Raw genomic sequence first — 15221 nt, 5'->3', positions numbered from 1 at the left:
GTCAATTGGTATCGGTTCTTGAAAGTCTTGAGCATGCATATTAACTTCATGTAGTTTCTTTGGCATGCTTTCTTTCGTTGACCCAATATATAGGGGGAACTCCACCAAGTCTCAAATTGGATGAGATGTGCATGAAATTCATTTTCATATCTATATGCACATATTTATGTGGAGTTTGTCCTATGTATTGTTGGTTCTCTAACTCTTTGGTCCCAATGAGTTTGGGTACCATTTTGTTTGTGTTGTTGGTCTAGGAACAATTGGATATGCATTGGATGCTCGGCTCACTCACAAGGAAGGTAGTGTCACCATGTGCTTATTGGAGTCAAGCTAGGATGCTCAATGAACTACTATCTACTACCTTCAATTGGTTTCTTCTACATCCTTCCAATGATATCTCGGTAACAAGTATCTATTCATGCATTCCTCTCTTGCATTCAACCTTGTGTAGGTTGCATCTTGGCATGATATTCATTCCATATCTTGTGATAATTGTTTCCTTTCTCAAAGCATCCCAACGATGATCTCTTGTTGCTAGTTGTGATGTCTTTGATGGATGTGTGGTTGGACTTCATTTATATACAATAAGACCATATCTAGCCAAGTGTTATGCTTTCAAGCAAATATCTTATTGGTATATTTATGATTTCCTTGTGGATATCTTGTTCTTTCCTTTTTGTAACTATTTCGTGTGTACATCCTTCTTTGTGGATTGATATCATCATGATCGTCATCTACCTAGAATCTTATACACTTGAGAGAAGTTGCATATCTAGTTGATATCCATTTCTTTCACGTCCACCGTTTCTTTCTCATGTTATTTCTTTGGTGGCTCCGTGAAAGTGTGTGCCTTGAGTGCGGGTCATATCTCGTTGTATCTTGATGCACTCTTGTGTGGTGAAGATCATTTTCTCTTGCTTGTCTTGACGAGGCTTTAATTGGTATCCCTCGCCTTGATGAGGCTTTCACTTTCTAACTTCACCATAGGTTGTCACAAGCTTGGTTGTTATTTCGCTTTTTAGTAAGCTTGTGTATCCATTTGCTTGTTGTGTGTGTGTGGGAAGGACATGTCTTACACCTTGTATCTCATTTATCCAAGACTATGTTGATGTTTAATGCTCATCCTTACATTAGTCTTCTCAAGTGCTTTGCCATGACTCACACACATCTTTTTGGTCGAGCCTATTCTTAAGTTGTCTCTTTTACATGTTGCTCAACCATGTGTTTGTTGCAGGTGCTAAGCTTTGTTTCCTATATGCCCACTTGCACTTGTTGTAAGTTTCTATTGATTTTGGGGGAGCTATGATCCTATTTTGTGCACTTTGTATCCAAATACAAAAATTCTTATTTATGCACAAATCATGGGGAGCTTCTCTAGTTTCTTTAGAACACTCCTTTGCTCATATCTTAATATCCTTTATTCATGTGGCTTATAGGATCTTTGGTCTAGTTCGTTCAATTGATATCTGTTGATTGCTTGCTTCAATTGGTATCTTTTGATTGCTTGATTGCTTGTGTCTCTCTTTGTTATGTCTTTGTGGCATATCATTCTTTAGCAATCTTTGTGCCTCAATATAGTTTGTCTTCCTCCAAGTATTTACCTTTGGATATGTGTATGGCATTCCACTCTCTTGTTGAGAAATACACAATTTATGGAGGAACACTATTTATATTGGTCTCCTAAGCTTTTCTCCCATTTTGGCAATCGATGCCAATGGGGGAGAAGTTTCAGAGAGTTTTGTGGAGAAGTTTTCAGGGTTTTGTTCTTGCTTTGGTTTTGTTCCTAAGCATTTGCATCTCATACTCATGCATTGCTTTGGTTTTGTTCCTAAGCATTTGCATCTCATACTCATGCATCATTGGTTGTTGCATTGCATGGTGATGCATAATTCCTTATATAAACTCTCTTGAAAGTGATTGTCATCAATTACCAAAATGGGGGAGATTGAAAGGACATGCGGTGCCCCCATGTGTGGTTTTGGTAATTGATGACATTCTCTAGGGACTAATGGTTGCATTGAGTTATATTTGAAGGATTTGTCCATAGGCATTTCTTGAAGTCCATGTGTTGGTTTCAAGGAGTTTATGTGTTGACCAAGGTGCTATTAAGGAATTATCCAAATATTGGTCATGTGAGAGTTGAGCTTATTGCAAGCATGTCTTGAAGAAGAAGATTGTGTGATCATTCATGCTTACCTTCAGGCATCATCCAAATGAATAGAGTTAGAAAGGTTCAAGGTTGATCAAGACTAAGTCAAGAGTGAATCAAGTTGATCAACTCACAAAGCGTAGAAGATGTACCGAGAGGGATCAAGTGATCCCATGGTATGGTAAGCATTGTCCATTACGCTTTGTGTACTAACCCATGGTCTTCGTGAGAGCTCTTTGTGGGGTTAGGTTGCGGTGTGCACGTTCAAGTGATGCATCACGAAGAGATCAAGTGCTTGAAGATTGCCGTCCATTGTGGTGACAATGGGCTTGTGAAGATGTGCCGAAAAGTGGCTCACCCAGAATGGAGTATGGGGGAGCAATCTACTAGTCTTCACTGAGCCAACGCAATCAAGAAAGATGGTCCTACTTGAGGAAGTCGAGATCGTCTACATCTAGCTCAAGTGGACTTTGTGCAAGGCAAAGGTTTGGCCTTGATAGGTTCTCTATTTTACCGGTCTCATGGTGGTAGTTTGGAGACCGGGCTATAGGATCGATTGCCGTACTATCAAGGGGGGCTCTCAAGTGAGTAGCTTCATCGTATCGTTCGTAGAGAGCTCAAACCATTGCATGCTTGATCATCTTTCTTGGTTCTTGTTTGGTTTTCTCCATGTGAGATTTGGAGCTTATGGTCATCTTCTTGACAAGCTCGAGTTCATCAAAAACGGAGTTCACATGCTTCTTCTTTTGCGTTTTCGGTGTTGGAGGTCTTACCAGTCTTATTCGAGGAAGGGTTCTCACCATTTTCTTATGGGCCTTTTCTAATTTCCTTCTTATTTTTATTTATATCAAGATTGTGTTAGCCCTTGTAGCTAGCTTTCCGACAAACTTGGTTTCGTTGAATTCGGAGTCCGTTTGCAGAAGTTGTGTCAGTTTTGGTGTCCTTAAAAAAGTTGCAGTGGTACTACCGCTCATGGGAGCGGTACTACCGCTTGGAGGGGATGTAATTTTTTACTACCGCTCTTGGGAGCGGTACTACCGCGGCTACTTCCGTGGCTACTTCCGCTCCGGACCAAAAACTCGTCTCAAGTCCAGCGGTGGTAGGCACGGATGTATTTTTTAGTACCGCTCGCAAGCAGTAGTACCGCTACCCTTTGAGGTAGTACCACTACCCCTAGCGGTAGTACCGTGAGCACGAGCGGTAGTACCACTCTATGCGGGCTGCGAGCATAACGGTTGGATTTTTCCCCACCTATAAAAGGGGGTCTTCTTCCCCACTGAACCATATCCTTTGAGCTCGTGTTCTTCCCCCATTGTTGACCTTCTTCGAGCTTGGTAACTCTCGATCCCTCCATGGGTTCTTGCTAGTTTTTGAGGGAAAAGAGAGAGGAGATCTAGATCCACATTTCCACCAATCACTTTCTCCTCTATGTGAGGGGAACCCCTTGGATCTAGATCTTGGAGTTCTTGGTGTTCTCCTTCTTGTTCTTCCTCTCATTTTCCTCCCTAGCATTTGTTGCTTTTGTGGGATTTGGGAGAGAAGGACTTGGGCACTCTGTGTGCCCTTGCCATTGCATTTGGTGCATCGGTTTGAGTTCTCCACGGTGATACGTGGAAGTTACAAGTTGAGAAGCTTATTACTCTTGGGTGCTTGGTACCCTTGAGCTTGTTCCTCTTGGGTGCTTGGGCGCCCTAGACGGTTGGTGGTGTTCGGAGCTCAATCATTGTGGTGTAAAGCTCCGGGCAAGCGTCGGGGTCTCCAATTAGGTTGTGGAGATCTCCTCGAGCAATTTGACAGGTTCCAGTGACCGCCGCCAGGTTGCCGAAGTGTACGGGTTCGGTGACCACCCCCAAGGGTTGCCATTTGTACGGGTTCGGTGACCGCCCTCAAGGGCCCCTTAGTGGAATCACGGCATCTTGCATTGTGCGAGGGCGTGAGGAGATTACGGTGGCCCTAGTGGATTCTTGGGGAGCATTGTGCCTCCACACCGCTCCAAACAGAGATTAGCATCCGCAAGGGTGTGAACTTCGGGATACATCGTCGCCTCCGCGTGCCTCGGTTATCTCTTACCCGAGCCCTTTACTTATGCACTTTACTTTGTGATAACCATATTGTTTCTTGTCATATATCTTGCTATCACTTAGTTGTTTATCTTGCTTAGCATAGGTTGTTGGTGCACATAGGTGAGCCTAGTTGTTGTAGGTTTTATGCTTGATAGATTAACCGCTAGGTTTATTCCGCATTTGTTCAAGCCTAAACTGTAATTATTTTAAAGCGCCTATTCAACCCCCCCTCTAGGCGACATCCATGATCTTTCAGAGGGGATGCCAGTGGGGCCCATGTAGACCTGGCTTGCGCCCCTGGCCGAGAGCTAGGGCCGAGTGAGGCCCATGGGCACCGCCTTCTAACCTCCTGATGCTTCCTGGAACTTTCTGGACTTGAAAATCTTTGTTGTATTTGTTCCCATTTTTTTGGTCTCCAAAAAATTGTTTTTCTTAAAAGTCCATAAACAACAAAAAACAGGAGCTGACATCGGTCCCTGAATTAATAGGTTGGTCCAAAAAATAGGTGCACAAATTATGCAATAATGATATAATTATAGCATGAAAGAAACAAAAGTTATAGATATCCCTAAGACGTATCAGAGTCCACCATCTTTTCTAGGAAAGAGGGAAATCCCCTTGGAGAAGTATAACAAGGTGACCGTGAGCAAACTATATAACTATTTGTGCTGAGCTAGAGGAAAGAGGGGAAGAGAGAGGCAGTTGGACTGTATATTTATAGTCAGCTACAACACGGGGTCTTAGGCTACTCTTAGTGAGGAGTATCATATACTAGTATCATGCATATGATACTAATGTATGATACTACCTTTATAGTGCATAGTATCATATATTAGTATCATTTAGGATCTTATTTATTGACAGGCATGACAGTAGCATAGCATTTATTATGATACGATATCTATCTATGTTACTCTAACCCTCTCTCTCTTCTTTAATTGTGTGCCACATTAGCTTGTTTGCTAGTCCTAAGTGCATAATACCGACTAAGATACCACCACTGTTGCCAGTCTTAGGAACTTCGTGAGATAATGAGGTGGGCCAGATATTAATGATGTACTACACTATATTTTCATAGCTAACAAAGTATATGAGTTGGCTATTAGATTGACATAGCCTGGAGTTGGCACTACTTATCATCCTTGCCCTAGGCTGGTCACAATGGGAGTATCATAACTAGTATCATGCATGCCAACTAGGCATTTTTGCTGAGGTGGCACACAATTAAATAAGAAAACAGAGGATTGATTAGCATGATATGATCTCGTATCATATTAAATAATGTACTAGTTTGTGTCATGCATGACAATAAATGATGTCTCTATGATACAAAATTATGATACTATACATTTTGGAGGTAGTATCATATACTAGTATCATGCATATGATACTAGTGTATGATACTTCCCACCGTGACTAGCCTTAGGATTTGGGTCCTAACAAAAAATGAGGAGTACTTAGGCCGCTCATCATAGCTAGTACCATGCATGCCAACTAGGCAATTTTGATGAGGTGACATAGAACTAAACGAAGAAAGAGAGGGTTGAGTATCATATCTCATGATATTGTATCGTAATAAATACTATACTAGTATGTGTTTTGCATGACAATCAATAACATCATCTAAGATACTGTACTAGTAATCTATGATACAATGCATTACGGAGATAGTATCATATGCATGATACTAACTTACGATACTATCGGCGTTCTGGGAACCAGGGTACCCAGTCTTGCCTGCCTGCGGCCCACGGCGTGGCTTCGTCGACGGCCTGGTACGGCCCATCTTCAGCACCTCCAAGACAAGACCCTCGCGAGGGGCCAAGCCTCGCGAGGCGGGCGACATCAAGACCTCCGGAGGGAGCGGCCTCCTCGGGCTGGCTCCCGAGGAGCGGAGATCTCTATGCAGGTGCCCACCTCATGAGGTTGAGGTGACGCCAGCCATGACGACCGAGGCCAGGCGAGCGCCAGTGGGCGCAGAGCGGCAGGTTTCCTCTTTGGGGCTAAGAAGGCAAGCGCAGGCGCGGGGTCCCGAGGAATCACTCAAAGGTTTCCATTCCCGTGCAACAAGACTAAGACCACCAGGACGGCAAGACGGATGTCATCACCGAGCCCACCACGGCGTCACGACCAGAAGCTTTGCAGGCGAAGACCACCTTTCATCAGGATAGGATGTACTTCTTGTAGGCGAAGACCACCTTTCATCAGGATAGGATGTACTTCTTGTCCCCTTTCAAAATTGGCCACTGTGGGATCCCTTTCTGCCTACGCTTTGGGGGAAGAGGACCAAGGCCACTATAAATATAGGTTAGCCACCACCGTAGAAGGGGATCGATCCAACCCTCAACTTATTCCCTCACCAGAGCAGACCTTGCGAGGTTGTTCTTCCTCTGTACTAATTCATCCTCAGCACCTCGTGAGGCTAATCCGCCCCAAAGAAGGAGTAGGGTCTTAGGGGCTGTTTGGATTGTGCCTCATCTAGCCCCACCATTTTTTTGGCGTGATCAATAGAAGGGCATGACCAATTTTTTGGCAAGTGACCACCGTTTGGATTGTAGACATTCATATTTGGTTGATACACATGTGGAGTAGCCTGCTACATGCATGTTGTGAGGACCCACAGATTAATTATAGCTTGCATGCACCAGATACTAATAAAATAAAGGGGAAGGTACCTGGGACCCACCAAGGCAGAGAGTGCACGGCACAATGCCAAATTTTTGGCGAAGCTTTTCGCCGCCCTGAGCTCGCCCGTGCGTTGGCCAAAACTACACTGGCGTGTGGCAAAGCGCGCTGGGCGTGCCAATTCTTTGATACCGGTCCAAACGGCCACCAAATTTGACGGGCTTGCCAATTTTTCGGTAGGGCTGGTTTTGTTCGAGATCCAAACACACTCTTACACCACAAGGTGGCCCGAACCTGGGTAAACCGATGTGTCCGTCTTTTTTCTTGTTCAGCGAGTTAGGCTGTGGGGGCGACGAACTGGTTGGCTGGAGAGGTTGAGTTCTTCGCACACACCCCAGAGTTCGAACCTTCCTTGGATTTGCGGAGCCCTGAATCCGACAGATAATGCCCATTACAAGTTCACGACTAGCCTAAGCCCATTTTAAGTGTGAATTCTTTTTTTTCCTATGATCTATGACTAGGAAACAATTTACTACCTCCATAACTAAATATACTAGTAAATTGTACGTGCTTTGCACGTCATTTAAATATATATATATATATATATAAAGCATGAAAAAATACATTTGAATATGTATTTTCTTTCCTAGAATCGTATTGGACAAGATCCAACTTGGTTCTTACCTCTCTTGAATCTAGATTGTTCTAGTCTCTTTTCATTACAGTATCAGATAAGCATGTGGATAGATACTTCTAGAACACATAAGACAGTAGAGTTGAGGTTCAATTAGAAGTTCACGTGGCAGAATTCTATGAGTTGAAAACTTTATCCAACGAATGATAATGCTCGGATTTATCATCTCTTGTTCGTTGGTATATTCAACGACTCAATATTTGAAGATATTGGCACACTATATAGTGATACAAATAAGACATTTTTGCAGTCCAATTTAAACAGCAAAAACGTCTTATATTTAGTTACAGAGGGTGTATTTAATTGTCCACAGCTTGGACGTTTCTTCACGTCGAGCATATGTTCGGTTTGCTCCAGCACATCCGGGCCTGCATGCCGCAATTCGTTTCCCAAAAAGGACATTTAATGGTGTTGTTCCTCCACAACTAGGAAATTCTCCAACATTTTTGCAAAGAATTAACTGGAGGGGCAGGATACCCAAAATGCTGTAGCGCCAATTGTGTCAAGTATGAAATGCACATTAATCCAGCATTCCCTTTCCAAAAGGATGCCACCAAACCAGTACAATATTCTAATGGTCAATACGTGCACGCAACGATAAATAATTCGATTATTAAATTCTAAATTTGTAAAGTATTGATTAGAAGGGGAAAGGGCAGGCCAAGTCGTCGTTTATAAACGGATCCTCCTGCCTGGTAGTAGCCTCGTCGTTCTTCCCCTCAACAATTCAACCACACAATGCTGAACGGAGCCGACGAGTGGCGTGCCTTCGTCTGACGGACTGCTGGCCCAGCTGAGACCACCAACGCTCAGGTCAGCGAAGCACGGTTCAACTGGCACATTTTATATCGAGAAATGATAAAGAAATGCAAGCCAAAAGAATAGGTATATCTCATCATCTGTTAGGAAACAAAATCGCACCGCTTTTGTTTAGAATAGCGAATTGTATTGTGCGTCTTTGGCTGACCGCCTCTGGACGTGCTTCCCTTCACCTTCAAGGCGGCTCTTGGAGTTCGACCGTTTCAACGAGTCTCTGATTCATCTTTTCCCCTTCTTTAACAGCGCACAAGACGCGGTCTTGGATCTCTGCTTCTCTGCCCTGTTTTGAAGTTTCGCCATAAAGAAAAGCCTCTTTGCTTCGAGAGACAGCCACCATAGTCTCTCTCCGCTCCGGTATGCACAAACCGACTTCTCGGGGCAGTACCTGATTCCCGCTTATGCATGTGATCTGATTCTCATAGGAGTAACCCAGGTGGCATAATTGCTTGATCCTGGGCTGCCAGCACCAGCACCAGCACCGTTCCTGACCCAAGAAGATGTTCTCCTTCAAGTCCAGGTAGAGTATTTAGTTTCTTCCCCGAGTTTTCTTATCCAAATCATCGGATCATTTCTTATCTGTTGGCCAACATGAATCATGGTTGTGGTTCCATGAAATTTAGGTTTCTGTCGAATTTCTTATGTTGTTATTTCTTTGTTTCGATTACTGTCAACAATCGATGAACCCAGGGGCTTTGTTTTATGTTCACAGCGCCAAGTCGTCTTCCAGTGGGAACCAAGTTTCCACGCCGCGCTTCACTGAGGAATCAGATATGCACGAGCAGTTGAACAAGTTGCAGGAGGAGCTGGAAAGGGAGAAAGAGGAGAAGGTACGTGCACTGGATCAGATAGAGGAGTTCAAGAAGAAAAGCAGTAAGAAGAAGAAGCTAAAAGGGAGTAGCGGAGACGATCAGTTAGACCTTGCACGCAGATTAGAGCAGTTGGAAGTTGAGCTGGAGGCAGCAAGGGATTCGGAGAAGAACATGCTAGTGTCGCTGGAGGCCCAAACAAAGCAGCTTGAACAAACCAAGGTATCTTTGGAGGAGGCCAAGCTTGAGATAGATTCGCTTCAAGACAACAACAAGAGCTTGGTTGCACTGTCCTCTAATCCAAGTAGACAGCCAGCCAGGAATTTCAGAAGAAGGGGTGTAATGTCCTTCTCCTTTGCCGATCCTGCTGAGGTGGAGACATTCTCATTACAGCGTGACCTCAAGTTGGCTGTCGAAGCTGAGGAGAAGTGCAAGAAAGCCATGGATGACTTGGCGATAGCCTTGACGGAACAAACCACGGCAGCTAGAGAGGCAAAAATGGAGCTCTCGATGGTGCAAGCTCATTTAAAAAATGCAACAACTGAATTGGAGAACTCAAAGGCCTCTCTGGAAATCATGGAAGAAAAGCTCCGGTTGGCACAGGAAGAGGCTGCCAGACTGAACTTTGAGTCGGATGAGTTGGCAGCAGCCTCAAAAGAGAAAGAGAGAGGACTCATCGATTGCATCAAGATATTTGAGGGGGAGATGAACAAAGCAAAAGAAGAGAATGACAAACTGTTTGAATCACAGAGAGTGATCAGAGATGAGAATTCCAGGCTGAGGGAAATGCTGAAGCATGCGGTTAATGAAGCCAATGTAGCAAAAGAATCCTTGGAGATTGCCAGGGTAGAGAATTCTCAGCTTCAAGAAGACATGTCTGAGAAAGAGAATACCTTAAAGAGCATCGTGCAAGAATACGAGTCCTTGAAGGTAAGTGAGGCTGCTGCACAGAGTAGCATTAAAGAATTGAAGGACATGATTGATGCTATGTTCAGTTCGGAGTCGGCCAAAACCTCGGCAGAAGCATCACCCATAGATGCCAAGGGAGGCGACGGGAAAGGAAGATATGTGGCAGCAGATAATATGTACTCTGATGTTGAAAGCTCTCCTTGTTCAAAGGATATTAGGAGTCCTGCAAGGCAGCAAAAGAGGACGATTCTTAGGAAATTTGGTGACATAATGAAGAAAAGAAACCCTCAAACTCAAAGTGTAATCTAGCATCCTCAGGCACCAGGCAGTGACTAAATACAAGTATACACTCTAGATTCCATTTTGTTTCTTCAAATCCCTTGTTAGTTGTAATGCTTGACAAAATGAGATGTTCCAAGTGCGGAGAAACCCTTTTATCCATTCAGTTTTACAGATGTAAATTACAGAGAATGTAACATATATGCAAAACATACAGGTAGTGAAAATATGAAACCGGCATAGTTTCTAGGGGTGCTTGACATATGCTGCCTCCAACTTTCAATCTGCTACATCTGAAAGCTTGTTATGAACATGGTAGATGATAGGTAGCCAAGACAAGGCTGCCGCACAACAAGAGCAGGGGAGAAACTTGGGGAGGATAACTGGGACTATTTTTCTAGTTATCTATTGATTGATATTGCTAGGCATTAGTGCATTACATAGCCAGCTTACAACTTGGAGGCTAGGCCGAACTAACAGATTTTAGTAAATAACTAACTTGAGAATCAAGAAATATCTCTAAGAGATTTAAACTGCTAAGGATAACTAGGGATGCCTATCCCCTTAGTTTCAGGCGTGGCTCTTTCCATCGTGGCCTTCTTGTGCCTCCCGTAGGTTTGTATGTCTATCCCCACATAACAAAGCTTGATATGGAAATTCTCTTATGTTTCAGACTAATGCAGAAACCTAGCAATGTGCAATTTAGCAGTCCTAGTCTTGTCATAACAGTCTGCAGAACCTGTTTATGAATTTAGGAATATTTGCAATTGAACTTGCCTAATCGTTGTTTGTCTATTGTTCTCTAAACAGAAATAGTTTAACAACCAGGTAAAATAAATACCTTATTTCCCAGTTCTAAACCTCCTTGTCAATGTGTTGTGAGTTCATTATTTATATAAAATCGAATAAAACTGCATTCCAGTCCGCATACCCAATCATAAGCTCTCGAGATAAAAAAAAAACTAGAAAACCATCTCTCCACTATATATCCAAAGCAAAATAAAGCATGCAGCTACTAAACTAGGATTTGCAACAGCAGCAGCTAGACCAATGTTGTGACAAGGAAAATGTCAGTTTATCTGGATTACCAAAATATACAAGTGACTTCCATTTTTAAGCAAACCAATATGCAGCTACTGCTCTGTTCCCTAAGGTTGTTCCTGTATGCATAATTTTAACTTGCTGCCGGCCATCCTCTGTGGATTGAATTTTGCGCTTGCGGCAATGACAATTCCAATTAATGACATCAAAGGGAACAAAAGAGGAATAAAGAGCTCATGGACGAACATCAATCCTTTGTTAACGATGTAAATTTCACGGAGGTCTAAAGTCCCTTCTGTTCATATAGATCAAAGTAACATTGCAGCAAGCATATCCCACTAGCCAATGTCTAAAATACATATATGATACTGTTGAGTATCAAATACTGGTCCGCTAGAAAAACTACAGCACTTTCCTTGGGATTAATTGACCTGACAACCATGTGTTCATCTCAGTCAAGGTTGCAGCTAGAAATTCCTAGGTAAAACTGGATCAAGATTGTTTTATCACCCAGAACAAAATTATTTCCATGATCAATAGAAATGATTATGGAAATTACCTTTAAAGACTGTTTCTTCTACTTTCTAGTTTCAATTTCTTTATAAACAGCAGGGGGGCTTCTTTTATTGAAGGAAAAAAAACCAGGTTTATCATGATACTAACATCCATTAGACTCGTCTATTTAAAAGCCATGCAGGGAATCCATGTACCTGAGACAAACACTCTGTGGCCTGTAAATTTGATCCTTGAACTCACAGACAGATACTCTGATTGAGCAGATGCTGCGAATGACATGTGTGCATGAAGAGTATGAAAAGCCCTATCTAGATTCCTGGGACATCTCTACCATTGTATGAGTTTCATTGGCCATCATTTGCATATGAAAGCTGATTTTTCTCAGCTCAGATATGATCTTGTTCATCTCTGGATGAGATGCATCACCACCCACAAACATATGAACTCTATTAGCAATTTCAGTCCAGCTGTATCCAGGTTGTTTCTTCACACCTTTTTCCTTCATTTGACCTCTTATTCGATTGACTTCACCCCACATGCCAGCAGCAGCATATATATTTGAAAGCATCACATAAGGCCCTGAACTTCCTGAGTCTGACTGCACAAGCATTTTCGCCGCAAGTTCACCCAACTGCACATTGCCATGAGTCTTGGAAGCCCCCAGCAATGCACCCCAAACATTCTTCTCAGATTCAAATGGCATGTCTTTTATGTAACTACATGCTTTCTCAAACTGTCCTGCTCGGCCCAATATATCGATAATACAAGCATAGTGTTCAGCTCCTGGACATATCGCGTATTTGAATGACATAAGATCAAATAGTTTCAAGCTGTCATCCACCCTGCCAACATGCCCACATGCTGATAGCACACTAAGGATGGTAATATCATTAGGTATCAGCCCACGTGTTTCCATCTCATGGAAGAGAGAAATAGCTTTCTGATATTTGCCATGTTGTGCATATGCCGCAATCATTGTGTTCCACGAAACAATGTCCTGGCTTTTAAGATTTATGAAGACCAACTCTGACTCACTGACATCACCACACTTGCTATACATTGTGATCAAAGCATTACAAAAAGATGTGCTAGATTCTAACATTGTTTTGACAGCAACAGCATGTGTTGATCTTCCTTGTCTGAGCAAAGCAAGAGCAGAGCATGCTGTCAGGGTTGCAATAAGAGTCGCATGATCTGGTTTTGTACCTTCTCTGAGCATTATGATGTGCAATTTCAAAGCTTCTTCTCCGTATCCATTATGAACATAACCTGCAGAAATATGGAAAGTGAAATGTGAGGATTTTCGAGAGTTCAGTGGCAGCATTAAAAAGAAAAAGACCTAGGTAGAGTTTTTTCTTTTATTATGAATTCTATCCCCCGCGCCCCCCTAATGAAGTGAAATGATTCCCTCAGTCAAGAACCTCAACAACAATGTAGGGTGCAGTTGGTGCACGCCATTCAAAAGTTTGAAACACATTAGTCCAAGGCCTCAATAGTCCAACCAAACCATCCTGCGGCATTGCACTCCAGAGTTGCAACCAACAATTAAGGCATGAGTTCCTAACTATTGCAAAATTGTAAGGAATCAATATCATCAGGCATGAATTTTGTAATTTTTTTCTTAGAGAACATTGTTGATTCAGAGTATTACAACCAACATTTAGTTCATGCCAAGCAAGAAAATTTAATGACTATTTGTTTCTTAATTGTGAAGTTCACTAGCGGTATAAAATTGACACCAAACACTGTCAATTGTTTGAAACGGCAAAAGGCAAACAACAAAAATCATTTACAACCGCTAACTGATGCAAATGCATGCACTTACGCAAATCGATTCGAGAAAGAACTGATGCACAAACTCAAGAACAGCTTGAAGATATGAACAGCCAGGATGGCTTGGCATGGAGGTAAATACACAACATCCAATAGAAGTATCCAAGCAACATAAGAATTCTTAGGACTGCACATAGTATTAAGCAATTAGCAAGCTGCATAAGGAGAAAGGAATAGCAACCTGCAATCATGGCGTTCCACGAGATGACATCTTTGACATAAATCTCATCAAAAAGCTTCCTGGCGCTCTCCACGTCTCCTTCCTTGCAATATCCAGTGATCATGGCGGTGGATGCCATGACATTCTTCTCTGGCATCGCTGCAAACAGTTTTCTTGCCTCGTCGAGCATGCTGTTGTCAACATACCCACTTATCATCGCTGCCCACGACACTAAGTTCCTCTCTGGCATTTCGTCAAACACCGCACGTGCCCTACCCACCTCCCCTCGCCGCGCGAGCCCATCAACCATGGTGGTGTACGACACCACGTTCCTCTCAGGCATTTCACCGAACAGCCTCTCCGCGTCGTTCATGCAGCCGAGCCGGACGAGCCCGGCAAGCATGGCGTTCCACGAGGCCACGTTGCGACGCGGGGTGCGCGCGAAGTAGGCGGAGGCGGCAGCGAGGTCGCCGTGCGCGAGGCAGCCGGCGACGACGGAGTTCCAGGAGATGACGTTGCGGGACGGCATGCCGTCGAAGAGGCGGCGCGCCGCGGGCAGGTCCCGGCCGACGCGCCAGAGCGCGGTGAGGAGCGCGTTCCAGGAGACGACGTCGCGGCGGGGCATGGCGTCGAACACCCGGCGCGCCGCGGCCAGGTCGCCAGCGCGGGCGAGGGCGGTGATGCGCTGGTTGTCGCGGACGAGGAGGCGAGAGGCGGCGATGGCAGGAGAACGCGCTGGGTGCATTGGGACAGCATGCGTGTCGGTGTTGGCCGTCGAGCATCTATGGAGCTCGTATGGGGTTTAAGATTCCTAAAAAAAAAGTTTTAAGAGCAACTTCTTAAAATAGCACAAGGACATCTTATACTCCAGAAATTGCATAAAAGTCCTTTTTGTCGTACGTCGTCGATGACATTTATGTTTCTTATTAGATTCTCAAATCTTTCCCTAGTTTTAATAATAAACCAGCTATTGTTTCTGGTCGTACGTAGGGGCGGGCACTTTGAAACCGAAAACCGAAAAACAGAACGAAACTGAACCTTTTTAACTGATTTGTCGGTTTATTCGGTGTTTGGTTTTACGGTTCGGTGCGAAAGCTGGTCGCTATAAGGTGTTTGGTGTTGTATTCGGTTTTCATCGCTAACAAACCGAATTAACCAAAGAAACCTATATGTATGTATCCCCGTTAGTTTGCTCCTGTAGTGCAAGCGCAACAGCCGGCAGGCCAATTTGTCATCGGCCTAACCCAATAGCTGCTCCACAATTGTATTTAACTAATATATATTTTCTGAAAAATCTACTCTGTAATTACAGTTGCTGTCACATCTA

General features: G+C 43.6%; 2 protein-coding genes across 2 annotated transcripts; one reads left to right on the top strand and one right to left on the bottom strand.

Moving 5' to 3' along the window:
- Nucleotides 1–7974: 7974 nt before the first annotated feature.
- LOC109781141 (pentatricopeptide repeat-containing protein At4g02750) lies at nt 7975–14745 on the bottom strand. The gene is made up of 3 exons (XM_020339743.4): nt 13916–14745; nt 12096–13170; nt 7975–10288 (listed from the first exon to the last, which is right to left on the bottom strand). Exons 1-2 carry the CDS (start codon nt 14637–14639, stop codon nt 12206–12208), a joined length of 1689 nt encoding a protein of 562 aa, XP_020195332.1. The 5' UTR covers nt 14640–14745; the 3' UTR covers nt 7975–10288; nt 12096–12205.
- Nucleotides 8595–10606, top strand: LOC109781139 (uncharacterized). The gene is made up of 2 exons (XM_073510581.1): nt 8595–8867; nt 9060–10606. Exons 1-2 carry the CDS (start codon nt 8848–8850, stop codon nt 10372–10374), a joined length of 1335 nt encoding a protein of 444 aa, XP_073366682.1. The 5' UTR covers nt 8595–8847; the 3' UTR covers nt 10375–10606.
- Nucleotides 14746–15221: the final 476 nt, after the last annotated feature.

Source organism: Aegilops tauschii, chromosome 3 (assembly GCF_002575655.3).
Source record: "Aegilops tauschii subsp. strangulata cultivar AL8/78 chromosome 3, Aet v6.0, whole genome shotgun sequence".
Classification (NCBI taxonomy): domain Eukaryota; kingdom Viridiplantae; phylum Streptophyta; class Magnoliopsida; order Poales; family Poaceae; genus Aegilops; species Aegilops tauschii.
This window is presented reverse-complemented; position numbering and strand designations above follow the sequence as displayed.

What these genes read in the sequence shown, in the direction of transcription:
- LOC109781139 (XM_073510581.1), top strand. Translation starts at nt 8,848, where the DNA reads ATGTTCTCCTTCAAGTCCAG. An exon ending in ATGTTCTCCTTCAAGTCCAG is followed by an intron (nt 8,868 to 9,059) that starts GTAGAGTATTTA and finishes TTATGTTCACAG; the next exon opens with CGCCAAGTCGTCTTCCAGTG.
- LOC109781141 (XM_020339743.4), bottom strand. Translation starts at nt 14,639, where the DNA reads ATGCACCCAGCGCGTTCTCCTGCCATCGCCGCCTCTCGCCTCCTCGTC. An exon ending in GTGGAACGCCATGATTGCAG is followed by an intron (nt 13,171 to 13,915) that starts GTTGCTATTCCT and finishes ATATTTCTGCAG; the next exon opens with GTTATGTTCATAATGGATAC.